Genomic DNA, 26901 nt, shown 5'->3' on the forward strand with positions numbered 1-26901 from the left:
TTTGGCTGTAGATGTCAGACCCCCTTAAGGTCTTCAGTAAAATCAGATAGGAATGAAAGTGCATATTAAAAGAAAGTGTATTAAAATCGTTATTACATAAGGTAACTCAAAAATAATGTTTTGCACTTTGTGCAAAATGGAAATTGGCTTGTGCTTAGGTTAAGTTTGCAAGAGCTTTTACCATAAATCTTTGATACTCAAAATCTATAATATAAAATATAAAAAAATGTGCAAAATGTGTTTTGTAAAAGCAGTATTTTGGTTTCTCACATACTATACATTAAGTGGTATTCTTAAACTTGTTATTGTTGTTGTTCATGATGCTGCTGCTGATGCTAAAACATGCCAAATGGGACCGTGATTTTCTTTTACTTTTAAAAGATAGCTAGAAATTGTGTGTAATTAATATTTTGTGACATTATTTTCACATTTTAATTTGTAGCAGCCTTTCTTTGGGAGCCTCTACACTTCGAGGTGACTTGCTGTAGTGTGTGTCTGTGTGTGTGTGTGTGTGTGTGTGTGTGCTGATTCAGTATTGGGTTCTTTTTACACGGAGAGGAAGGAGAAAGAGGGCACCGAGCAGCACATCAGCATCTGAGAGAGAAGCACCATGTCGCCGCGAGCTAAGCAGACGGACCTCGTGCTCTCGCTGCAAGCTATGCTGCACTGACTGAAGCCATTTGCCATCACTTTATCTCTGTTTCTTTGTCCTCTTTTTCATGTAATTCTTTTTTTTGTGCTGAATGGAGGCGGCCGTGATGAAGCTGCGCGCGATGGCGGACATTAACGGAAACAGCACGGTTATGGACGCGGAGCTCGAGGTGAAGAAGCTGCAGGAGCTCGTGCGCAAACTGGAGCAACAGAACGAGCAGCTGAGGACGAGAGCAGCCAATAACTACACCCACAGCGGCCATTTATTCCCAAACCAGAACCTCTCCGCAAACCCGGCCAGTGGTCATGTTTATTCAGGAAATCACTGCCTTGCAGCTCAGCCCACACAATTGGAAGTGCACAATAGAGATGAACAGTACGTGTGTTTTCATGCCCAGTTTCCAAAAGAGCTCGAGAGCTTACTGCTGGACGAGCTGGAAATATTAGACGTCTTTTCTCTTCTAAACATGGACCGAGAGTCTGAAGACCGCTGGTACTGCAACCCTGTTCCATTTCTGACCTGCTTTAACTAGGCTGCTTTATGTGTTTGCATTCGTATCCGATGTTAACGGTATATTATCAGTGCTGACCATATTCTCAGATATACACAATTATGTACTAGTTCATAGGAAAAAAAACATGCAAGTCCTGTGTTGCAGAAGTCTTTTGTTACTACACCTATCACAAAAACCCAATTCAAAGCTTCTCCTGAAGAAAAAAAAAACCTCATAAAAAATAGTGTAATAAATTAACTTACAGCTTGCTCTAGGTAACATTTGTCACAATCTGTTTCATTGTGCTGTTTTGTGATATCTATTGTTTTGGGTAAGGTTGCATCCAAGTGTTGTAATAAGACAATACGATCATGTGCATACACATTACCTTTCTTCCATATTTACTTTATAACACCTTGATGAAATGGTCTCATCAAGCTCCATCTTAAATCATACTTAAAGTAATGACTTTCTGTAGCACATTCACAGAGTGAAGTGGCAACATGTTGAAATTGTGGCTTGTATCTTTAGGTTGTATGAGTCTCCAAAAGCGAAGCTGTTCCCCCGGTCACCCCTCAGTCCTCTGCAGTGGTGTAGGCATGTATTCGACAACCCCGGGCCTGAGGTGGAGTCAGCTAAGCGTTCCTTATGCTACCGACTAGACCAGGGTACGGTATTCTTAATTTTACACCGCAAACTCAATGCGTAACCTACAAGAAAGTAAGATTACATTTAAGAAAACCAATGCTGTGTTTTTTCTGAAAATTTATATTCCTAGAAAACTGGAAATGTTTAATATGCCCCCACTGAAACTGAGTGCAACAGTGATTGTTAATCTTTAAACAACGTTCTGTACTGATTATATTTTAAATAATAAACTGCTACATTTACCTCGGATTGGTACTGCTACATTAGAGAGCAATTATCAGCAGCATCAGCCAGTCCGATAATATATATCTATATATTTCTGTATTATTTCAATATATCTGTATTTCAGCAGTTTTATGCAGTATTTTGGTGTACTATGGGCTGTGGTATACCAATTAAAAAAGTGCTAGAAATGTTAAATTAAAACCACTTGGATACTTATGTAAGTGTCATTATACATGCATATAATCCCAATGATTAAAAATAATATACTAGGTGATCTTCTAATACATCAAGATTGTGTATTGTAAAAAAACAAAAAGAGTCTGGATATACAGCACATGGCCTGGTGTGAGTCCATTGACATTATAGTACTGTATGTATAGAACTATTTGATGCAACATTGCAGCAATATTGCAACTTTATCTTGTTTAAAAAAAGGGAAAAAGGGGGCTGGATATAAAAGCATACGGCATGGTTTGTTTGGCATGAGCATGTTGGCAAGTGTAACATTTTAAAATGTCTCTGTCTTAATTGCTATTAGTGATAGTCCAGTAACATAATAAACTTGTAAAAAACAAAACAAAAAAAACCAGTAATAATAATAATAATCCCTATATGTTAACGTATTACTCTATTTACGAAACAGCAAAACCAAGCTGTAAACCTTTCTTCTTTCTTCAACTCTCTTTCTTCCTGAAATATTCGCCAGTGTTTTGCAGCCATGGTAGAGAGGATGGTTGCCATAGAAACTATGACTATATTAACCCTTTCAGCTAAACTAGAGAGAAACAGTGTGCTGGCTTCATTTTGATGCTTAGCCTGACCAGGCACGGCATTACGTTCAGTTTAGATGCATGTATAAATATGAGATGTATGTACAGAGGAGTCTGCTGTTTAGCTTTGAGCTCTCGCTGCTGTTGAAAGGCCAGATTGAGCAAAGGTTGGCTGTGCTCTGGAAGGTTATGAATACAGCTTTGTTTAGGCACTCTGAAAAAGCTTTGTTCTTGTGGGCGGCTGTGAATGCTCGTTTTCTTGTTGTCTATGGCAAGGCTAATTTTCTGCGATAGAGGAAAAACACAGTTCTCTGATTGCTTATCAGTGAATCAGAACGAGCTGATATTTGTGTGAAATGCATGTTGTTAAATTTCTGAGTAATCAACAGAAATGGAAAGGCAGTTAAGTTACACTGAATTACTTCTAACCCATTTAAAAAAGCTAAAACCCTGTGCCTTAACTAAGCCCTGTTCAACAATAGCAGCATGCAAGCTTAATGTTGTCTATTCTCATCTGTACACATATAACAGTAATATAACAGTAATATATAGTTGTGTTATTATAACATATAACACAAACTAAATGGTAACTAATATCCCATTCCTTTCTTAGCCAAAAGATGGAGGGGAGCTCTCTCTGGCAGTACATCATCCTTATCATTCAGACCTTCTGATGGACTCTCCTTCCTAAGCACCTCAGTTAAAACACTTACTAAACCTGCACTAACTGAACAAACAGGTAACATTACCACTACAACTATACTAACAGACTCAACAAGCAATCAAAATAATTTTCAGGCTTTTACTTTGCCTTTACATTTTGACAGTAAATTTGCCAACCAGCATGTTGTGCCATTTTATAATTACAGAAACAATTTAACTCTGGAATGTAAATGAGGATAATATACAATGGCAAAGTTCAAAACATTAGCGTGCTTATTGATTTGTGCTCTAGAAAAAATATATCATATTTCATTCTGTATGTGAAATGTAAGACTTATTGATTGTCTCTAGTGACATCTGTTATAGAAGTGGCTTAATCAGCATATGTTCTCTGTAGAAAAGCATTCACAGTAATACTGTATCACGTACACAAATATAGACCTCTAATAAAATGATTGCTCATATTACTTTAACATAGCATGATGGCCATATTATCACCTTCATCCTCCCGATTTGGAAATCTGCGAAATCCATTACAATGAAGCATGTCTCATGTGTCTGTTGATCTAGTTCCATCTCCTCAATCCAGCCACTGCTCTCTCCAGTCACCTCTCATTGGGAGGAGTTGTGGTGGCCTGGCCGAGAGATCGCCCTCATTCCTCTATCACACGGCTACTCACAGTAAGCCTTACCATTTTCATCCATCTTTCATTCTTCAATGAGGTATAGCAGCTTAGTTCATTTGGAACTTAGTCAATAACAGATATCTAGTATTAAAGGCATGTGAAGTACCTTATGTAATAGTAAGGTCTTGTGTTCATTAGACTACATTGAGTCTACAGTATATGTAACCATATGAATAACTGACATAAAGCCTATATACAATTATTTGAAAGTTTATTCCAAGTGTAAGCTGGGCCTTAACCATGATAAAAAATTTTTAAATAAAAATAAAAAAACATTTCAGAAATATGACCCACTTCATATACCACAATGCCAATTTCTAATCTCAAATATGTTATGCTTCAGTTGTTCCAGAAACTGCCCGGACCTTAATGTTCTGATGTGAAATGGTTTTATTCTATTATAATTTTTATTTTATTAAGCTAAACATTTTGGTTTACATTTATCTCTTTCTATGTCAGTGATCTCACGGGTGCAGGGCTAGATTATTCTGTCAGTAATCATGTGTGACTAGGTCAGTGAGGACCCAAATGCAGGATGCGACAGGGTTAAGGAGAAAACAGGCTTTAATAAAGACACAAACTGAGCAATAGGGCAAGGCAAAATCACAGTCCAAAAACAGTCCAGGGTCTGAAACACAGGCGAACAGGGCGATGCAGGGAAGACAAAACCAAAGCCAAAATACTGTCCAAAAGTTCCAAAGCCAGCAAACTGAACAATATAGGCAGGGCAAAAACAAAAAAGCCAAAACAAAACCAAAGTCCAAACCAGGTACCAGGGAGGCAGAGCAGGGGTCAGAAACAGGAACCAGAGCCAGCAGGGTGGCAGAGAGAGGCAGGGGTCAGGAACAGGTTTAGAAACAGGAACAGGAACAGGAGGAACCATGAGCGTCTTCAGGTGGCCCCATTTTGTCCGATGTCTTGGGAGTAAGAGGCTGCAGACAGAAGAGGCAAGGGAAATACTATACAGGCATGAAAATCCTGTGGCACGAGGACAGTCGGGTACCCGCGGTGGGCTCAGTGGGATTTGAGGCGAACTGGCATGGGTAGAGCGTGGGACGAGCCTCCAGGTGGCTGCTTCAAGCACTTTCTGGCCGATGTGATGAGGCAGAGCAGCACCCTTGGCCGGCGGGCCGGGGTAGAGTGGCGCCCTTGGCGGTAGTCTTCGGCGGAGCGGTGCCCTCGGCGGAAGTCTGGAGCGGAGAGGCGCCCTCGGCGGGACTCTGGGGCGGAGCGGTGCCCTCGACGGGACTCTGGGGCGGAGCGGCACCCTCGGCGAGGCTCTGGGGTGGAGCGGTGCCTCGGCGGAGGTCTAAGGCGGAGGCGCCTCGGTGGAAGTCTGGGGAGGAGCGGCACCCTCGGCAGAAGTCTGGGGCGGAGCAGCACCCTCGGTGGAACTCCGGGACGGAGCGGCGCCCTTGGCCGGCGGGCCGGGGTAGAGTGGCGCCTTGGCGGTAGTCTGGCGGAGCGGTGCCTCGGCGGAAGTCTGGGCGGAGGCGCCTCGGCGGGACTCTGGGGCGGAGCGGTGCCCTCGACGGGACTCTGGGGCGGAGCGGCACCCTCGGCGAGGCTCTGGGGTGGAGCGGTGCCCTCGGCGGAGGTCTAAGGCGGAGAGGCGCCCTCGGTGGAAGTCTGGGGAGGAGCGGCACCCTCGGCAGAAGTCTGGGGCGGAGCAGCACCTCGGCGGAACTCCGACGGAGCGGCGCCTGGCGGGACTCTGGGGTGGCGTTGCCATCGGCGGAGGTCTGAGGCGGAGAGGCGCCCTCGGCGGAAGTCTGGGAAGGAGAGGCGCCCTCGGCAGAAGTCTGGGGCGGAGAGGCACACTTGGCAGAGGTCTGGGGCGGAGCAGCGCCTTTGGCGGAACTCCGGGACGGAGCGGCGCCTTGGCGGGACTCTGGGGTGAAGCGTTGCCATCGGCGGAGGTCTGAGGCGGAGAGGCGCCTCGGCAGAAGTCTGGGGCGGAGAGGCGCCTCGGCAGAAGTCTGGGCGGAGCGGCGCCTTGGCGGGACTCTGGGCGGAGCGGTGCCTCGGCGGAAGTCTGGGCGGAGCGGCACCGGCGAGGCTCTGGGGTGGAGCGGTGCCTCGGCGGAGGTCTAAGGCGGAGGCGCCTCGGTGGAAGTCTGGGAGGAGCGGCACCCTCGGCAGAAGTCTGGGGCGGAGCAGCACCCTCGGCGGAACTCCGGGACGGAGCGGCGCCCTTGGCGGGACTCTGGGGTGAAGCGTTGCCATCGGCGGAGGTCTGAGGCGGAGAGGCGCCCTCGGCGGAAGTCTGGGAAGGAGAGGCGCCCTCGGCAGAAGTCTGGGGCGGAGAGGCACACTTGGCAGAGGTCTGGGGCGGAGCAGCGCCTTTGGCGGAAGTCTGGGGCAGAGCGGCGCCCTCAGCGAGACTCTGGGGCAGAGCGGCGCCCTCGGTGGGACTCTGGGGCGGAGCGGCGCCCCCGGCGGAAGTCTGGGGCAAAGCGGCGCCCTCGGTGGGACTCCGGGGCGGATCGGCGCCCTCGGGTCTTGGGCGGAGGTCTTGGGTGGAGCGGTGCCCTCGGCAGGACTCCGGACAGGCTTGGGGGCATGCTCGGCAGGGCAGACAGGCATAGAGGAGATCTTGGCAGGTCGGAAGAGCTGGGCGACGTCCCCAGTCAGGCAGAAAGGCTGAGGTTGGGCAGTCCCCCAGCAGAGTTCAGGGGCCAGAGGGACAATCATCTTAGGAGGTTATTTAAAACCATTTGGTTTGCCATTGATTGTTTGTGACACACCCAGAAATACTCTGCTGGGGGCTGAGCTTCAAAATATTAATCGTCTCGTTTGGGTCCCTGAATTGCTGGTCTGAGGCGGAACAAGCACATCACTATAATACATCTGCTGGGTCCATCTTTGGCCAGATTATTCTGTCAGATAAGTGATGGGACACGATGCAAGGCCAGATTATTCAGATGATCACGGGTGCAGGGTGACTAGGTGAGTGAGGACCCAAATGCAGGATGTGACAGGGTTGAGGAGAAAACAGGCTTTAATAAAGACACAAACTGAGCAATGGGGCAAGGCAAAAACAGAGTACAAAAACAGTCCAGGGTCTGAAACACAGGCAAATAGGGCAATGCAGGGAAGACAAAACCAAAGCCAAAAACAATGTCCAAAAGATCCAAACAGAACAATATAGGCAGGGCAAAAAAAAAACGGCAAAACAAACCAGGTACCAGGGAGTCAGAGCAGGGGTCAGGAACAGGAACAGGAACCAGAGCAGGCACGGATATTCTCAGGGACTTTGCAAGACGGTAAGATAATCTTGCCCCGAGCTAAGTCTTGGGTGTCCTTAAATACCGGGAGGCGCAGGAAAAGGGGCAAGATGGCTGCCGACTCGGAAGTGCGAGCCGCGAAACCGGAAGTGCACGCCACGTGCCCGGAAGATACTATCTATCTCTTTCTCTCTCCTCATCCTCCTGTTCTGTTATTTTTTCTGGTACATTGCTAAAAAAAGTACATAAAAATGCATGTACCATGCACGTTAAGTCTATGGGCATATCGAATCTCTACAGGTACTCTGAGGACAGTTGAGTCCCATTCATCACTTTTTTTTTAGATATAGTGCATTTCGCTACCATATTATGAGAATATTTCTGTTTACATAGCAACAACTGGAAATGCTTTGCAGAAAAATCTACAGATGTTTGGACCTTCTCATAACCTCATAACTAGTTATTGCCCTGAGCATTAGCTGTCAAAAAAAAGACAAAGCTTGAAGTTAAATTACCTTAATCTGAGACATCGTTTTTTGTTCACATAGGTTTTCGAACTGGCTTGCATTTGAACAACATAACTGCCTTTGTAGCTCATTTTTAATGTGTCACATATTGACAAATAAGCTAATTGTCTATAGCAAATAATCAGAATAAAATCTAATACATTTCTGCAAACAAGACTTACATATTAAAGTGTAAGTGCAGATAGTGAATCGATGAGATGATAAAGAAAAGTCTGTCTTTGGTTTTAAGTGTTTTGTGTTGTTTTTCAGATGTAAATAAACTCTTGTAATACTTGCAGATTTGATATGATGTACTATTTAAAAAAAGCAATGGTAATGTGACAACTCTGTAATACATTTTTTCTGACCCTTACTTTTTATTGTAGTTTTTGGCACATCCTTGTACGCCTTTGAGTCCACTAATTTTTAGAGTAAGTGATAATGTTTGTCACAGTACAACTGTATGTGACTTGACAAAAACTGTCCCTATGACAGAAATGAAAGTTGGAATAAGCCTTTTTTAAATGTTTATATAGGTCTATGTCAGTTGTCATAAAGGTGCCACTTATTATCACCATCATTAACATGAGTGATAATGATTTAGTAATAGACTACTTTACTGCAAAACTTAACACAATTATTTCACTAGATTACAGTCGCCCACATGCTGCCGTTAGTCCACAGTCTTCCATGAACAATGAGTTCAGTATCTCAGAACTGGATGATGAACCGGTCTCTATGGACTACAAGCTTCAAGATATGACCGATGTCCAAGTCATGGCCCGGCTACAGGAGGAGAGTATGAAAATTTGATCAGCTTTGTTATATAAGTATATGAATATACTGATATTAATTAAAGGTATGACAAAAGAAGGCATACAGTGTATTAGGTAAATTGTGTTGCATGCCTGTTTATATGTTTAGGTCTGCGTCAGGAGTACGCCACTACCTCGGCCACAGGTGCCCGCAGGAGTTCCAGCTTCTCTGTGCACTCAGGATTGTGTCGCCCGGAGAGGACTGATATAAGGATGGAGGAAGACGAGGAAGACTTTGATGATCTGCCACCTCCCCAGCCACGACTTTTTCGTACAGGGTCAATGCAGCGGAGTGTGTCCCACTCACACAACTTGTCCAGTCTCAGAGAGCCACGCCGCTGCAGCTCCTCCAGCACACAGTACCTCAGCAGCCCCAGTTCCAGCACAGCCAGCTTCACAAGCAATGAATCACAGGGTTACCGCACCAGCACCAGCACAGGTCAGCATGATGAGCAGCACAATTACTGTGTAAATATATGTATGTGCATATATAATCACACATACACACACACACACGTACACACACACACACACATATCTAACACACACACAGTATCTAACACACACACAGTATCTAACAAAAGTGAGTACACCCCTTACAATTCAGCAACTATTTTATTATATCTCATGGGACAATACTATGGAAATAAAACTTGTATATATATTTCAGAGTAGTCAATGTGCAGCTTGAATAGCAGTACAGATTTATGTCCTCCGAAAATAACTCAACATACAAACATTATCAAAATCCACAAAGCCACATCCTATTCATCATGTTCATGTTTTTGTCTGCTTGACAGGACCATACATATTTGTGTATCTTGTATTAGAGCAGTTATAATTTGGTGCTTTGAGTACAATTCTCTCATACTGACCACTAGATGTTCAACATGGCACCTCATGGCAAAGAATCTCTGAGGAATTGAGATTTAGAATTGTTGCTCTCCACAAAGATGGCCGAGGCTATAAGAAGATCAGTAACACCCTGAAACTGAGTTAAAGTAGAGTGGCCAGGGTCATAGAGAGGTTTTCCAAGACACGTTTCACTTGTAGCAGGGATTGCAAGAGTCGATCAAAATGGTTGAGTCCTCATGCTGTGAATGAGGTGCAGAAGCTGCTTCAAAAAACGGATGCATGAGTACTGCCAGCATTACTTTAAAGGCTGCAGAAGTGGAAGGTCCATTTGTCAGCATTCAGACCATACACCGTCATCTCAGAAGAAAGTATTCTCTGAAGCTGGCTCACAAGACAGCCTGCAAACAGTTTGCTGAAGACAAGAACATGAATTACTGGAACCATGTCCTGTGGTCTGATAAAACTAAGATAAACTTGTTGGCTCATATGGTGTCCTGCATGTGACATGGTTCCTGGTTAGGAATTGTGCCTTGCCTACAGTCAAACATGGTGGTGGTAGCATCATGGTCTGGGGCTGCATGAGTGCTGCTGGTATTGGGGAACTGCAGTTGATTGAGGGAAACATTGATTCCAAAATGTTCTGTGACATTCTAAAGCAGAACATGATGCATTTCCTTTAGAAACTGGGACCAATGGCAGTTTTACAACATAATAATGACCCCAAACACATTACCAAGATGACAACTGGCTGAAGGTGAAGGTAATGGAGTGGCCAAGTATATATATAAAGGTGCATCTCATTCAATTATAATATCAAGGAAAAGTTCATTTATTTCAGTAATTCAACTCAATTTGTGAAACGTGTAATAAATAAATTCAATGCACACAGACCGAAGTAGTTTAAGTCTTTCGTTCTTTTAAGTGTGATGATTTTGGGTCACATTTAACAAAAAAACACCAATTCAAAAATTTGAATACTTCATAAGACCAATAAAAAAACATTTTTAGTGAATTGTTGGCCTTCTGGAAAGTATGTTTATTTACTGTACATGTACTCAATACTTAGTAGGGGCTGATTTTGCTTTATTACTGCCTCAATTCGACATGACATGGAGGTGATCAGTCTGTGGCACTGCTGAGGTGGTATGGAAGCCCAGGTTTCTTTGTCATTGGCCTTCAGCTCATCTGCATTTTTTTTGGTCTCTTGTTTCTCATTTTCCTCTTGACAATACGCCATAGATTCTCTATGGGGTTCAGGTCTGGTGAGTTTGCTGGCCAGTCAAGCACACCAACACCATGGTCAATTAACCAACTTTTGGTGCTTTTGGCAGTGTGGGCTGGTGTCAAATCCTGCTGGAAAATTAAATCAGCATCTTTAAAAAGCTGCTGCGCAGAAGGAAGCATGGGGCTCTAAAAATTCTTAGTAAACAGGTACAGTGACTTTGGTTTTCAAAAAACACAGTGCACCAACACCAGCAGATGACACTGTACCCCAAATCATCACAGACTGTGGAAACTTAACACTGGACTTCAAGTAACTTGGGCTATGAGCTTCTCCACCCTTCCTCCAGACTCTAGGAGCTTGGTTTCCAAATGAAATACAAAACATGCTCTCATCTAAAATTCTCAGGAAACCTTTGCAGGTGTTTTTAGTTGATTAGCTGAATGGCATGTCACCATATTTACAAATTGTTTTAGAATTTTTTTGTGAGCCAAAATCATCACAATGAAAAGAACCAAAGACTTGAACTACTTCAGTCTGTGTGCATTGAATTTATTACATTTAATTAACAAGAGTTTCACAATTTGAGTTGAATTACTGAAATAAATGAACTTTTCCAGAATATTCCAATTTATTGAGATGCACCTGTATACAGTATATATGTAAGGTGGAGAAGCCATGTGTCTAACATCTAGCAACTCCATCATGTCATTATGGAGGAGTGGAAGAGGATCCCAGCAACAACCTGTTCAGCACTGGTAAATTCCATGCACAAGAGGGTTAAGGCAGTAAGGTGTACTTACTTTTGCTGCCAGCCATTTAAACAATAATGGTTGTATGTTGAGTTCTTTTCAAAAGACAGTAAATCTCTACTAATATAAAAGCTGCACATTCACTACTCTAAAATATATCCAAGTTTCATTTCTATAGTATTGTCCCTTGAGAAGGTATAATAAAATAGTTGCTGAAATGTGAGGCATGTACTTACTTTTGTGAGATACTGTGTATACACCAAACTTAAGACTACAGAATATAAATTCTATAGGTTATATAGAAAGTGGTGCCTATTTTAGCATCTGTTATGTTGCTGGTCTTATACCCCCCACCCCCACCTTTCACTCCTATATTACTGTAACAGGACCACCAGTGTCACTTTAATGAGCATAATGGATTATTGGGATTTTTAAACACCCATCAATGTCCAGCCAACAGCAGTGAAGTGGCCAGACACTGACACCGATGTAAGGCTGATTAACATAAGTTGTGCCGTGAAAAGTCGTGATCTTATACTGTACATGCTTAAAATGTGTTTAAAATCCCAGCAACCTGATACACACAAATAATATCAGATAAGTGGTGGTCCTTTTTTATTGATGTTTATCTGTTTTAATGCTAGCATGGGTGGGGTGGATCACCTCACACTGAATGAGTTGATAGAGGTGTGTGTAATTTGCATAAAGATAACATTTTTAGAGTAATAAACTGTGCCATATTAAATGTTTCACATGTCCACATTTAATCTTGAAACTATTCCACACTATGTTCTGTATATTCTGTACTTTCAGACATGTTGCGCAAAAGCATGCCAAATCTGATACGAGCTCCCAGCATGCTGTCTGTGCCAAGTGTGACAAGTATTACAGCTCCTGCCAGTCACACAACTTTCTCTTCATTTCAATCTACGCCATCGTCCCTGCGCAGCAGTCAGAGCTTTGACTCTTCAAGCGCCCTTGCCAGGCTTCATTCTGCAAGTAAGGCTCACACAAACGCAACATAATAGTTATCACAGCCAACATTCAGATATATGACACATAAAAGCACTGCGAAATAAGAAACATTAACAAGCAATCAGACTGAAACTATTCTTTGATAAAGAGTTAAAAATCCAATATTGAGATTAACTGCACATGTTTCAGATATTTTGCTTCTGAAAATCATTTCATGATGATAGGGAGGTAAATTCCATCGTACCGGTTGTGTCATTAGTGGAACATCAAAATGATTGCAAATGTAAGAATCTAAAATTGTAATTGAAATTTTTCTATTGCAATACAGTATGTAATATATATAATACAGTGCAACCTCGAGACTCGCGGGGGCTACGTTCTATGACCCCTCACGAGTGACAAAAAAAATCGCGAGGTTTTTGACTCTCTGCTTTTGGTGGTTCCTTTTTTAAGGGAAATTGTACATGTACTGTACTGTAAACTCAACAAGCATTGTGAATGACTTGTCACAAATGTTTTATTTACTAAATGAATAATACAGTAATAAATATTTTTTAAACATTTTTATGTAATTTATTACTACGAACTTTCGAGCCTTCTCGTGATTTACTCGCGAACTATCGAGGTTTCAACTATCAAGGTCACGAGTAATCGAGGTTTTATTGTGTGTGTGTGTATATATATATATATATATATATATATATATATATATATATATATAAAATTTATATAATATATATAATATACTTATTTTGTAATTAATATAATTAATTATAATTAATATAAATTGACCTGTACACTGCCTTTACACATTTAAAATACTTTCATATTAAATAATCTGTAATGTCAGTTCCCTCTCCAGGTCAGCTACAGCAGCGGGTACAGAGTATAGGCACCTTCTCCATGTCAACACGACAACCAGTGAAAGCCACTGCCTATGTCAGTCCAACAATACAGGGTCCCATCACAATGCCTTCATCAGTTAGTTTAAACTCACTGTCCAGCAATAGTGTAAGTAAACCCAGCAAAGTCAGCACTCCATCCACTACAAATCGCAGTGCTCTACCTCGACCAGCCTCCTTCATTGGCACCAGTGGGACCCCACGCAGCAAGATCGCTCAGCCGACACGCAGGTAGCCATTTTTTTCAAATCATAAATCATTTTAGTTAAAGATTTCAGGATCATTTAATGTTCTGTATTACACAAAAAATGTCTGTGTTGGTTTTTATCAGCTTACTGACTCCCCCAAAGAGTATGGCCTCCCTGACTGCCCTGCGTGATGTGAGTTGGAGGGATGGATGTTATTGATGCTGGATATCTACTGCTCTTCATAAATGACCAACGATGTTGCAGGCCCAGCTGGCTGGGTGAAGCTGTTGTTTACAGGCAACAGAAAATAGATTAAAATGTAATCACTGATTTGTAATCATTGTTGGTATAAGACGGTTCGCTCAGCTAATTACATGTATGCCGTATACCTAAAAAAAAATTGCAATATGCCCCAGTGACCAAAAACTTTGATTAGAACTTTATGCAAATAATTGTTTACATGTAAAATATTCCCCAATAAAGAAAAACTGTTTGTTATTTAACTCTTTATACTTACAGAAAACATCAAGTAAGACACCATAAGACAAATGTTGTTAGCTCTCATTGCCTATTGATAAGTGTTTTAAAGTTATACTGTAAGTAATTTCCTGACTGTAAAAATGGCACTTTTAACTATTCATTGTTAATTGAGAAATGTTAGGCCAGTTAAGTTTCATTTCACACACCCTATCTAGTACTACTGAACTCTAAAGTTTTCTAATGGAAGCACCTTGATAAGAACATTAGTGTCAAAAACAAGATAACATTTAAACTGTGAATTTTAATAACTACAAATGTGAATACTCGACAGCTTGGCTTCGATACTATTCCAAATACATTAACACACGGAGCTCGTTCTTTTAGCAATTTGGCTTTAAGGAATGTAACATAAGTAAAAATGCCTCTTAATGCAATTGCAACATGCATTATTGTGTGTTTACAAGCTGCTCGTGGAAAAGAGCATTGCTGATGGATTGCACATCTCGATATGATCATGAAAGAATTCAAATGAGTGTATTTTAACATTGAAATAAAGTTTTTTCAATTGACTGCCTTTACATGAATATTTGTTGTCTGAGAAATCCTTACACTGTCTGTAGATGGCGCTAATGCGAAAATGCTTTTCATACACTATCCGGGCAAAAACGAAACGATCTTTGGTGGTCTGCTATAGAGCTCTGCCCTCAAACCTATTGATCACCTTTGGGATGAACTGGAACGCTGACTGCACCCCAGGCCTCCTCACCTTACACCAGTACCTGCCTTTACTAATGTGAATGTGACTGAATGAGCACAAATCTCTACAACAGCCCAGAAGGTTGGAGATTATTATAAAAGCAAATGGGGACTAAATGTGGAATTGAATATTCAGAAATGTACATATGAATCTTGTAGAAAGTTGTCCACAAAGTTTTTTTTTTCATATATTGTATGTGGCATAGACTATAATTTGTCACTAATACTCAGGTTAGATTAAAGTATGCATAATAATATGATGAAGAATGTGATGAATATGATTTTTCTCTTATAAAATATGTATTTTCATTTCATATAAGTGAAATGAAAATCCATTCAAAAACATATTTTGAAAGAAAAAAGTTTAGCTTCATTTATATTTGGTTAAGAACCTGTGTGTGAACACTGAAAAGGGACATAATCATTATCAATGGTAAATATGACAAATACTGCATGTAATTACTATGAGATTACTATTAATTACTATGATTTTATTTGAACTGGTTTCCTTTTAGATGATGTGAGTTTGTTTATGAAGATACAGAGCTCTATTGAGATGCTGTGTGGTACTGATTCTGATGGAGTGTTACTTTTGAATTTAAAGGTTTCTACTGGAGATGTTTTGTGAGATATTAATCAACATGGATTTATCAATTTCTAAATCTTGCTTTGTCTATTATTTGTGTTCATGGATTTTTTCTGCTATTCCCTCGAAATTTTAATTATTAACATTAGTATTAGTCTTACTTTCTCATTTATTTACAAGTCCTTTGTAAGCGTTTGCAATGTTCATACAGCGATTAAAACCTGATTATATAGATAATTTGTTTTTGAAATGTTTGGAAGGACTTGTGGAAAATGTCCAATGAATGTAAATCACGTAACATAGCAATGGACATGACTGGCTGAGCACAGTTTAAATGTACCCTTAATTTCTAACAGAGCAGATCTGTATTGGACAATCTCCATGGTGACTTCAAGCGAATGCAAAATCACTGACTGATGTGCAGCAACAAAGAGTAAGTGCTTCGAATGATTTTTTTTAAATAAATTTATACTGTATGATCATTTATTTTCCATGTAACATTACTGAATTTATTTAAAAGTGCTAGTGCATTAGAAAGAAATTGAAATGTGCCAAGTTTTTTTTTTGTTTTGTTTTTATTGTTCATTGAAAAATCATGGATCAGCAAGATTTGGAAACCAAGAGCCTTGTGGAAAAAATGCCAAGTAAAGCTCAAGAGGTAATCTGTGTAAAGACTGGATTCTCTTAGAAATTAAGAGGAAATAAATACTGAAGTGTTTAATAGAAGTGAACACTAAAAAAATTTGAATGCAAAATTTGTGTCCCTCAGGATGCTGTAATCAACATGAAGTCCATACAGGATATCTCAAAACAGCTGGGCTTTGAGTGGCCAGTTCTCGCATATGAATTGGGCTTTACAAGAACTGAAGTCAGGCAATTTCATGCTGCATCGATGGAGAAGAGGGATCAGGCCAAGAGCATGCTGGAATCCTGGTGGGTAACACTGTTAACAGATTTATTCATCCAAACACACATTGAGATTTGGAAACAGTACTATTTAGATGTATAAATCCACAGGTATGAAAGGTCTTGGGATAAGCCTAATAAGACTAAAGTGCTGCAGGATGGACTGGAGCGTGCTGGCCGTAGAGACCTGGCTGAGAGATTGCGGTGTCTTCACTGGGGCCACCAGAAGCTCAGCCGCAGAGTCGAGCTGCCCTCTGCCTTTCCTTTTCTCATAACCGTCCACAAGACTATAGATAACAAGGAAGCCCTGAAAAGAATTAACGAGCTGAATCGCAGTTACAATTAATATCATAGCTGAGAAGGAACAATATACTGCATACAAAAACTCTCAGGTGCTCTGGATACTCCAACCATGATTTATGTTTGGAGTAACCAGAAATGGATTTCTCTTGCAGAACATGTTAATGCATGAAAAACAGTATATATCTTGTTGTATTTGAAGGACATTAATTATATTGTTTTCACACTGATGTTCACTTTGCATAGTTTTAATGCTTTCAGAGCATTTACAGCATTAGTCTGTTGAATTAATACCTCTTGTAATGTTTAACTAAATGAATAAAAAAATAAATAAATGTAAGTCTATTTCTTTGCTGGATTGCAGGATTGTGTTAGATTTTATAAAGCTCTGGCTTTATAAAACGGTCACGTGACAGCAATTCGATTTGCACATTTCCCACAAAAACCATTGCATGGAAATGTTCATGCGTAAGCCATATAATTTAGCAATGAAAATGTAATCATTACTAATAAATATAATATCTTTCCCATGAAATTGTTTCTATATACTAATACACTAAACCCTAGAACAGCGGTTGGGCGTTGAGTCAACCAAACCCGATGACCCGGTGCTCAGTGTGCAGCCAATCAGCAATCAGTGCCGTGTGCGCCCATGTTCCCTGTGTTGCCAGGTGTCTCGTATTCGGGTGTTTTTTTTTTTTGTTGTTTTTTTTTGTTTACGCATGAAGGTTTTGAACATTCTACATTAAATACGTCATATTATTTATACGTTAAGGCATAGCATTTAAACGATATTTATGTATTACTTTAATCGCTTAACATACGATTAAAGTATAGTATAGTTGTTCGTATAGAAAGAGTAATACATTCTTCTAATCAAATAACAATAATGCAAGATCATTACAGACATTCGATTCATATTAATAGAAAAATGACGTTGACTGAGTTTTTTTGTTTGTTTTAATGGTACTTTAAAAAAAAGAAAATCAGGCACGTACAGTACTGTGGAAAACCGTCGTCTCGGTTAGGTATTAACGTTTCTTTTTGGACGGATTATTTGTACATACCTGGCAACCCGCTACGTTAGACTGCCTGCCGTTCGACGTCGCGATCTGAAAAGCAAAGCTGAGGGAAGCAGCAGGCGGTAGAAGAGGCTGAACAGTTCCCTCTCCTTTAATAGAAAATGTCATGCTGTCGTCACCACATTTCGTCGTTTTCACCCGATAAACATGTCTGCGCTGTGAGACAGGCAACCCTAGCTGAGAGACTCTGAGAGAGAGAGAGAGAGAGAGAGAGAGAGAGAGAGAGACCCATTGGAAATGTGAAGGAGAAAGCCGAACCCTGAAGCAGGAGGCACCGGCAACTGCTCGGATGCACAATTCCCATATATTGTGGACGTTCTTCTTGTGGAGCTGATTCCCTGGTTGTCATTCAAAAGCTCATCATGGCTGCAGTGAAGTGTTTCAGTGGTCCGGAAGAGATGGAGGATTTCAGTCATGCCCTGAATCTGATGAGAGAGCTGAAATATTTCTACGACTCCCAACTTCTGGTGGATGTTCGGATTGAAGTGGAGGCAGGACCCGAGTCTTCTGGATGCGCCTCAGAGACTGAAACGCGTTCCTTTTTCCAGTGTAACCGTAATATCCTGGCGGCAGCGAGTCCCTATTTCAAGAGCATGTTCACGGGAGGACTGTACGAAAGCACCCAGAGCAAGATCACAATTCACGAGGTGGACGCGGAGTCGATGGCGCTGATCATTGACTACTGCTACACCGGCAAAGTGACCATCACTGAAGCCAACGTGCAGAGACTGTATTCAGCCGCCAACATGCTGCAGGTGGAGTACATCCGACATGCCTGTGCTGACTTCATGACCAGAAGACTCGACCTGTCCAACTGTACAGGGATCCTAAAATTTGCTGACACCTTTGACAACATGGAGCTGAAAAGCAAAGCCCAAGCCTTCATTGCAAAGCACTTTGCTCAGCTCAGTGCCAGTGTGAAGGAGCTGTGTGAACTGGACGTGCAACAGATGAAGGAGATCCTCACGTTGGATTCCCTTGACGTTGACTGTGAGAGGAAAGTGTGTGCGGTTGCCATGCAGTGGATCGAACATAACATGCCTCTGGAAACCGAGGACACCTTGCGCATCCTTCAGTGCATCCGTTGGTCGCTGTTTACAGAGAAAGACCGCTTCTATGTAGATGGTCTTAAATCGAAGCCGTTCGTGGAGAAACACCTTTCAAGTTTACCCGATTTGGCTAGTACAAGTGAGAGCGGGGTGATTTCGGTGAATCACACGAAACACAGAATTGGCCTAAGCGCAAAAGAAATGGTCCTGTTTTTTGGACGGCCCAACGAACCGTTCATGTGTTACGACCCTTACAGTGAAGAGATCTACTCCATGTCATCGCCTGTCATCAACCTCAGCAATCAGAACTTTAAACGCTCTCCTATGGAAACGTTTTTAGTCTGCGCCACGCCAGAGAACAACCTGTACATCGCCTCACACCTGTCCAAGCACTTCTGGGTGTATAATCCGCTGCTGAACTGCTGGCACGAGCTGGCCGAAAGACCGCTAGGGAGAATGCATTCATGTATTGGCTACCTCAACGGGCACATGTACATCCTCGGTGGAAGGGACCCTGTATCTGATGCAAGGATCAAGGAGGTTGAGTGCTACAGCATTCAAAGGAACCAGTGGATATTTGTCACGCCTTTGCCACATTCCTTGGGAAAGATGCAAGTCGTGACAGTCAACGAGCAACTGTATGTAGTAAACAAGAGACGGATACTCTGCTATGAGCCCAAGAGAAACCACTGGCTACAGCGCGGCTCTTTAAAACGCAACAAGCTGCACAAAGCGTGCGTCTTTCAGGACCAAATCGTCTGCCTGTGTGACATCCCAGTGGTGAAAGTGTATAACCCAGTGCGTGGGGAATGGAGACGTATCGCAGACATCCCCATCGATAGCAGTGCTCTGAACTACCAAGTGGTTCAACACAAAAACAAACTGCTCCTGCTGACTCTTGCTATTGTCCATCACAACAAAAACAGGCTGGTCATACACGAGTATGACTCTTCTAGGGACACATGGAAGAACGTTGTCACTATGTTCGGCTCCTCGTTTGACTCGATAAGCCTCTCTGCTCGCGTTTATACGGCCTGCCTTAGCTCCGGCCAGAACTTCATTACTGAGGAGGATGATGACAGTGGCTCCAGTGTAGACTGGGACTTTGGACTGACTGATGCAGACTCTGATTCGGGCAGCTCAAGCTCTTTTTCTGATGAGAATTGGTAGCAAACTTTCCCAATGTCTGTAAAAATCTGTGGTTGTTTATGGCTGTATGGAAGAGAGACACAAGTTCTTGAACTCCATCTAATGATAATCATTGCAGAATTGTACTTCTATTATGTGACTGGCCAAACGTTTACATTAATGTACCAGCACAGAGACATTTCTTTAAACTGAATTTACATGACGTTTGTATTACGTGGTTAAAAGGTGCTGTGATAAGACAAGAACTCAAGATGATAAATTATTTTCCCAGATGATGCCAATGTGGTGCTGTTATCGTATGAAGTGTAATTCTGTTTTTTACTTTTTGAAAGGTAAAGACCAGTATTAATATATTTTCGAGTTTCATTAAATCCCTTGTACACTTTCAATTGATTTATATTCTGATCTACAGAACCATATTTTGATGCACATTTTACTAATAGATATAGAACTCATGCATGAAGAAAGGGTGGAACATGTTTTCATATGTCTCTCAGTGTTTCCTTCTCTTTCCATCCACCACACAACATTCCATCATGAGGATTGCCAATGGTGTGTGTGTGTGTGTGTGTGTGTGTGTGTGTGTGTGTGTGTCTGTATGTGTGTGAACGTATACGGGCTGGCAGCCCATCCAGGATGTAATTCTTCCCCCAAGTGCGTTCGAGGTTTCACTGTGACCCTGATAAAGATTCCCTAAAAATCCCTAATCATTCATTTTCCAACTGATATATTACAGTAGATAATTAGTATGTGTGTGTGTGTGTGTGCGTGTAAGTGAGGCTCATATTGATGCTTGGTAATGCTGGGTGGTCGGAGGAGAGCTCACACTGAGGTCGGGATTCCCTCTGTGTTCTCGCGATACTTCCTGGAAACTCCGACTGCTATGGCAGCTGAAAGCAGGAATGCTGCTGTTGATACAGACTGTGATGGACATCGTCTCGCAAGTGATTCGTTTCAGGACAGTTTTCAGACACGGGTGTTTAAAATCATTGTTATCGGTGACTCGAATGTTGGAAAAACGTGTTTGACCTATAGGTTCTGTGAAGCCAAATTTCTCAAAAACCCAGAAGCGACAATCGGAGTGGACTTCAGAGAAAAGAGCCTTGAGCTTGGTGGAGAAAACATTAAGGTAAGGGAACGGATCACAGCCTGGTGTTTGACGGGATTTTGATCAAGATCACGAGACCGTCCCGTTACACCGGCAGCGCTATAACGTGCTTATTCAGCGTTATGGCTCTGTCCGAAAAGAGTGGCGATTTATACACAGTGATCCAGCAATTACACTGTGTAACCTGTTTACCGCAGGGTTTAACAATAAAGCTTACACATTAACAAACTATCAAATATAATCTGTGTTATTTTAGTCGGTTATCACGTGCACACTATTAAAGGTGCAGTAGACGTTATCTGACTAGTACAAGCAACCTGGTCTCTATGATTTTATTAAAAAATGTAATAGTAGCACGTGTGTATGAAGTGAAAATTCCATATGGAAATCTGATTTCCGGCCAGGAATTTTGATCCCCACTTGACGCCTGTCAGTCTTTATATAGACACGCCCACAACGTGCCTTAACTCCGCCCTCAGATCCGACAAGAAAACCCGGATGTGTGGAAATGCAGCCCTTATAAAGCACTGGCCGGTTTAAATGGTTTTACATAATGAAATAATATAAATTTTTCAATTGGAATGCCATATAAGATAAGGCTTTGGATGAGTCTGCTTCATAGAAATGTTGTAATGTTTTATAGTACCATTAGTGACAGTTTTACAAAGGCATTGTTGAGCGTTCCTACATCATATCTTGAACTATAACTTGAATCATGACAATGCGTGAAGTGTGATTAATATTATATACAGTATGTATAAACCACCTGCATGTCTTTCCTCACCATGTCCATAAACCTCCCCCTTAGCCTTCACCTAGCATTCTTCTATAAATGTACCCCATGTCCCTCCCCTGCACATGACCGAACCATCTTAATCACACATCTCTCACCTTGTCTCTAAAACGTTCTAACTGTGTGGCCCAACTAATAAACGAATACATTTCAGGAACTATTTTATTATATCTTCTCGAGGAACAATACTATAGAAATTAAACTTGGATATATGTTAGAGTAGTCAATGTGCAGCTTGTACAGCAGTATAGATTTACTTTCCTCTAAAAATAACTCAATATACAGCCATTATTGTTTAAAAAGCAACATAAGTGAGTACACCCTAAGTGAACATGTCCAAAGTGTCAATATTCTGTGTAAGGAACATTGTTATCATGCACTGCCTTAATCCTCCTGGGTATGAAATTCACCAGAGCTGCACAGATTGTTGCTGGGATCCTCTTTCACATCCTTTTCATCACAGAGCTGCTGGATGTTAGACACATGGTGCTTCTCCACCTTCCACCTGAGGATGCATCACAGAAGCTCAATACGGTTCAGGTCTATAGACATACTTAGCCACTCCATCATCTTTATCTTTAGCTTCAGCAAGGCAGTTATCATCTTGGCAGTGTGTTTTGGGTCGTTATTATGATGGAAAACTGCTGTTCAGCCCAGTTTCTGAAGGGACGGCATCATGGTTTGCTTCAGAATGTCACAGTGCATGTTGGAATTCATGCACAATACATTCATGCAAACTGGACTGGACAGACAACACTGGGGCAGTTTAAAGAAAGGGAGGAGCAGACTCTTTCTGCTGAGAAGACTAAGGTCTTTTGGAGTGCAGGGAGAGCTACTGAAGACCTTTTTTGACTCTGTGGTGGCCTCAGCCATATTCTATAGTGTGGTCTGCTGGTGCAGCAGCATCTCTACTGCAGACAGGAAGAGACTGGACAAGCTGGTCAGGAAGGCCAGCTCAGTCCTGGGGATTCCTCTGGACACTGTACAGGAGGTGGGAGAAAGGAGGATGGTAGCAAAACTATCATCATTGCTGGAGAACGTCTCTCACCCCCTGTATGTAACCGTTTCATCATTGAGCAACTCAGTGTCTGAAGGAGCGATACAGAAGCGATTCTCCCTGCTGCTATTAGACTTTACAATCAAAGGTGCTCCCAGTGAACCAGTCACCAAAATACACACTGTTATTATTTTTAACTGTGTAATAATACTACCTGTGTGCAATATTACTTGCAATACGTGCAATATTACCTGCAATATGTGCAATACCACCTGTGTGCAATATTACCTGCAATACGTGCGTAACCACTATAGTATACTGTATACTATAGTATGTGTCTATTCTTTTATATATTTGCATTTATTTTTTCTTTGCTGCTGCTTTGCTATTTCCCCAATGTGGGATGAATAAAGGTATATCTTATCTTATCTTATCTTATCTTATCTTATCTTATCTTATCTTATCTTATCTTATCTTATCTTATCTTATCTTATCTTATCTTATCTTATCTTATCTTATCTTATCTTTACCAGCAGCACTCATGCAGCCCCAGACCATCTTTGAGGAGAGCAACAATTCAAAATCTTAATTCCTCAGAGATTCTTTGCCATGAGGTGCCATGTTGAACATCTAGTAGTCAATATAAGAGAATTGTACTCAAAGCACAAAATTATAACTGCTCTTATACAAGATGCACACATTTGTATGGTCCTGTCAAGCAGACAAAAAAATGAACATGATGAATAGGACATGTGGCATGGTTAAACCACATACAGCTGTTATTACTTAGGGTGTACTCACTTTTGTTGCCAGTTATTTATGAAATACTCAATTGTATGTTGAGTTAATTTTAAAGGACAGTAAATCTGTACTGATATACAAGCTGCACATTGACTACTCTAAAATATCTGTTTCATTTCTTTAGTATTGTCCCTTGAGAAGATATAATAAAATGGTTGCTGAAATGTGAGGGGTGCACTTACTTTTGTGAGATACTGTGTATGTAAATATAATGTAAAAATCAAGTAAAAAGAGTAACAATTTCTTGCTAGAGCTCCAGTCTTGACTAATGCACCTTAAAATGATCATTTAACACTTTAAGACTACTATTTGACAATGATTTTGTTATGTGATGATTTTACGACACTGACCCAAACAGTGTATTTGTTTTTTAGTTGCAGATTTGGGACACAGCAGGACAGGAGCGATTCAGAAAGAGTATGGTGGAACATTACTACCGCAATGTGCATGCAGTGATCTTTGTGTATGATGTAAGCAACCTGGCTTCCTTTGAAAGTTTACCTGAGTGGATTGAGGAGTGCAGGCGCCACTTAGTCCCACTGAACGTTCCACACATCTTAGTAGGGAACAAATGCGACTTGGGAAAAGGAGAGGTTCCCACCTCACTGGCCCAGCGATTAGCTGATAGCTATAATTTCCCCCTCTTTGAGACGTCTGCCAAGGACCCTGCAGAGAAGGAACACGTGGATGCTATTTTCCTCACCCTGGCCCACAAGCTGAAGAATCACAAGCCTCTGAGACTGAAACAGCTACGTGAAAGCACTGCAACCACCCTGACCTGCGAGCAGGAAGAGAAGAAGCTCTGTTTCTGCTGAGATACTGTGGCCTTCTTTAACTGATTTAATGATGATGAAACGGTATGATTAGATCTTTTATTTAACAGTAAGGGACATAGGCAGATTATATGTGCAATTACCAAAGGTGTTACTTCTCTCTAAATGCAGTGTGAGTGTTTACCAATAAATTAGAACAATAATAAAGAGGAACAACACAGCAGCATTAATGAAGCCAAAAAACAATAGCAAAAATAATTTGCTAAAGAAAGAAATGATTAAATATGTACCATACGTAAACCATATTGTTGATTTGAGATTGCACTTAAGGTCTAAGACAGACCCATTCTGAGCAACTTGAACTGTGTTATTTCTGCAAAATTTTGCAATCATGCTGTTTGTTATAACTTAGCGTTGTGCATAGTGTTGTATTTTAATGTTTGCAGCATTTCTGTAATATCTGAGCCAGAATTCAGTGATTCAAAGTGAAATTTCAGTTTGTCACACAATATACATTACAGACATTTGTATGTTTTCCTAATTCATTATCACTCATTTCACTTGAATGTGGTGCACCTATTCTATGGAACCATGCATGTTTGCAACCAGCATTACATTGTTTTATTGTTGTTGTTTTTGTTTTTTTTGCACAAATGCAGGATTGCACATAAAGTAAAAAATATCAGGCAGCATGAAATAAAAGGTGAAATTTAGCAGATTGTTTAAAATTGTATAAATAAATAGGACCAGCTTGCTGCTTTGACTGATTGGTGTAAAGAATGGCATTGAAGTATTCTTAAAGCTTGTACTTAAAAGTTTGGGAGCTGCCACTCCCAAGCCCTTGAGTAAGACCCCTTAACCCTCAACTGCTCATTTGTAAGTCACTCTAAATAAGGGGGTCTGCCAAATGCTAAAATGTAAATGTACTTAACGTGATTTATATCACACAGAGGAATGTGTCCATTAAAAACACTTACCCAGCATGATACCTCGATCTACATAATTTACTCAAAGCTCACAGTGATTCTATATCAGGAACATTAAATGTACATTCTGTGGGCAGAGCCCGGCCTGATAATGGTACTAATCCAGCCCACCAATTAAATTGTCCATAATTGAATTCAAAGGGTTTTTTTGTGTTACTTTCTGTTATCCTAGTAGGGTGCAAAATAGAGCAATAAGTAGCATAAGCATCTTCAGTCAGGCACTACAGCTATGAATCATCATATGGTGTCTCATGTAAAGTTTATGGTCATTTTCTCTGATCCACTTGGACTTGTGTGGAACTGTGTGGACTTTAGGCTGCAGAGAAACACACCTGGATTACATTTTCTCCCACAGTATTTTTATTCGTGTGTGTGTGTGTGTGTGTGTGTGTGTGTGTGTGTGTGTAGATTCGATTAAGTCCAATTCAGTTTAGGGAAACACTACAAATTGTGGAAATTTGAAGCAGGTAAAATTTGAATCAAGGCACTGTACATATTCTTCATATTCAACTGCATTTCATTGGCTCTGTACATGTACTTTGCACAATGACAATAAAGTTGAATCTAATCTAATCTAAGATATTCTAAAACAGTTACTTGTGTTTTTATTTGGAGTATGTCAATGTGTTTGATAACACATTTAAGAGGATGCTATTTTTTGCTTAAATAAAGAAAAGCCTTCGATTCTTACATTTCAATGAAGTAAAATTCCCAGCTTGTTTCTGATATGTCCAAATCCCTGTAAAACAAAATTAATTTTTTTTTAGAAGTGAGTTTAAGACACAGGGCTGTACATAATGACAGATATAGGGCACCTACGAACACAAATATGTACTTTTAAAGGCAGAATTATTGAATCCGAACAGAAAACAACATTATTATGATCTCCTTTTCTTTCAAAATAGATTTATAATCATCAGTACAAGGTCTCCTAGTTTATGTAATAATAAAGCATTGTGATTAATCTGATGTCACTGCATGTGTACCTGCTATAATTCCATTAGACAACAAAGCAAGTGAGAAAAAGTTTCTGCAATACAATAAATATAATCCATTCTGTGTCATTTTGAGAATGTCTTTAATAATTCGACCAGTATACTTTATATTTTGTGTAACCACGCTTCCTCATTTCTGTAATAAAACTGTCTTGAATGTCTTAGCCGCAGCTGTTATTCATTTATTAATGAATGAAACCTTTACACTGTTCAGCGGAAGCTGTCTGAATTTATGTAATAATTGCACTAAGGTAATAAACAAATAGGTATTTGTTGAACAATGGATATGTTGTATTAAAGAGTAAATATGTTCTAATACAGCCTGCTGTTTTTTAGAACTTTATTTTGAGCACACAGAATAGTTACGCTAACCTTAATACATGTTCTAAAATTATTGCTAAAACAAGTTCAAACAGTTACCATGGCAACAAAAGGCATTTACATTCCATCTTGTATTTTCCTCCATCTAGTAATTTGCATACAGTTTTTGATCAGCACTACCAATTCTTTTGTCTTTAGACAGAAAACATTTGTGTTTGAGATCAAAAGATGAATGTGAGA

At 40.8% G+C, this 26901-nt stretch overlaps 5 protein-coding genes across 7 annotated transcripts; 4 read left to right on the forward strand and 1 right to left on the reverse strand.

Moving 5' to 3' along the window:
* Nucleotides 1–62: 62 nt before the first annotated feature.
* slain1a (SLAIN motif family, member 1a) lies at nt 63–14633 on the forward strand. Of its 2 annotated transcripts, XM_046845174.1 has the most exons (9): nt 63–1144; nt 1677–1813; nt 3402–3527; nt 4022–4132; nt 8520–8669; nt 8795–9124; nt 12328–12513; nt 13340–13622; nt 13723–14633. In XM_046845174.1, the coding sequence occupies exons 1-9, from the start codon at nt 744–746 to the stop codon at nt 13796–13798; spliced, it is 1800 nt and encodes a 599-aa protein (XP_046701130.1). In that variant the 5' UTR covers nt 63–743; the 3' UTR covers nt 13799–14633. The 2 variants fall into 2 exon arrangements, with proteins under 2 accessions (XP_046701130.1, XP_046701131.1); XM_046845175.1 differs by lacking the exon at nt 3402–3527.
* On the reverse strand, nt 4143–6069 carry LOC124382871 (myelin-associated oligodendrocyte basic protein-like). The gene is made up of 2 exons (XM_046845177.1): nt 6017–6069; nt 4143–5551 (listed from the first exon to the last, which is right to left on the reverse strand). Exons 1-2 carry the CDS (start codon nt 6046–6048, stop codon nt 5152–5154), a joined length of 432 nt encoding a protein of 143 aa, XP_046701133.1. The 5' UTR covers nt 6049–6069; the 3' UTR covers nt 4143–5151.
* A 1155-nt stretch (nt 14634–15788) lies between the features above and the next one.
* Nucleotides 15789–17666, forward strand: wu:fc50b12 (uncharacterized protein LOC103911624 homolog). Of its 2 annotated transcripts, XM_046845605.1 has the most exons (4): nt 15789–15834; nt 16006–16059; nt 16171–16334; nt 16419–17666. In XM_046845605.1, the coding sequence occupies exons 2-4, from the start codon at nt 16039–16041 to the stop codon at nt 16651–16653; spliced, it is 420 nt and encodes a 139-aa protein (XP_046701561.1). In that variant the 5' UTR covers nt 15789–15834; nt 16006–16038; the 3' UTR covers nt 16654–17666. The 2 variants fall into 2 exon arrangements, with proteins under 2 accessions (XP_046701561.1, XP_046701560.1); XM_046845604.1 differs by lacking the exon at nt 15789–15834 and having other exon boundaries at nt 15877–16059.
* Nucleotides 17667–17676: 10 nt separating this feature from the next.
* kbtbd7 (kelch repeat and BTB (POZ) domain containing 7) lies at nt 17677–20276 on the forward strand. The gene has a single exon (XM_046845602.1). It carries the CDS (start codon nt 18052–18054, stop codon nt 19906–19908), a length of 1857 nt encoding a protein of 618 aa, XP_046701558.1. The 5' UTR covers nt 17677–18051; the 3' UTR covers nt 19909–20276.
* Nucleotides 20277–20413: 137 nt separating this feature from the next.
* zgc:101559 (Ras-related protein Rab-33B-like) lies at nt 20414–25479 on the forward strand. The gene is made up of 2 exons (XM_046845603.1): nt 20414–21016; nt 23961–25479. The coding sequence occupies exons 1-2, from the start codon at nt 20687–20689 to the stop codon at nt 24399–24401; spliced, it is 771 nt and encodes a 256-aa protein (XP_046701559.1). The 5' UTR covers nt 20414–20686; the 3' UTR covers nt 24402–25479.
* The last annotated feature ends 1422 nt before the right edge of the window (nt 25480–26901 follow it).

The sequence above is a fragment of the Silurus meridionalis genome, chromosome 3 (assembly GCF_014805685.1).
Source record: "Silurus meridionalis isolate SWU-2019-XX chromosome 3, ASM1480568v1, whole genome shotgun sequence".
Lineage (NCBI taxonomy): Eukaryota > Metazoa > Chordata > Actinopteri > Siluriformes > Siluridae > Silurus > Silurus meridionalis.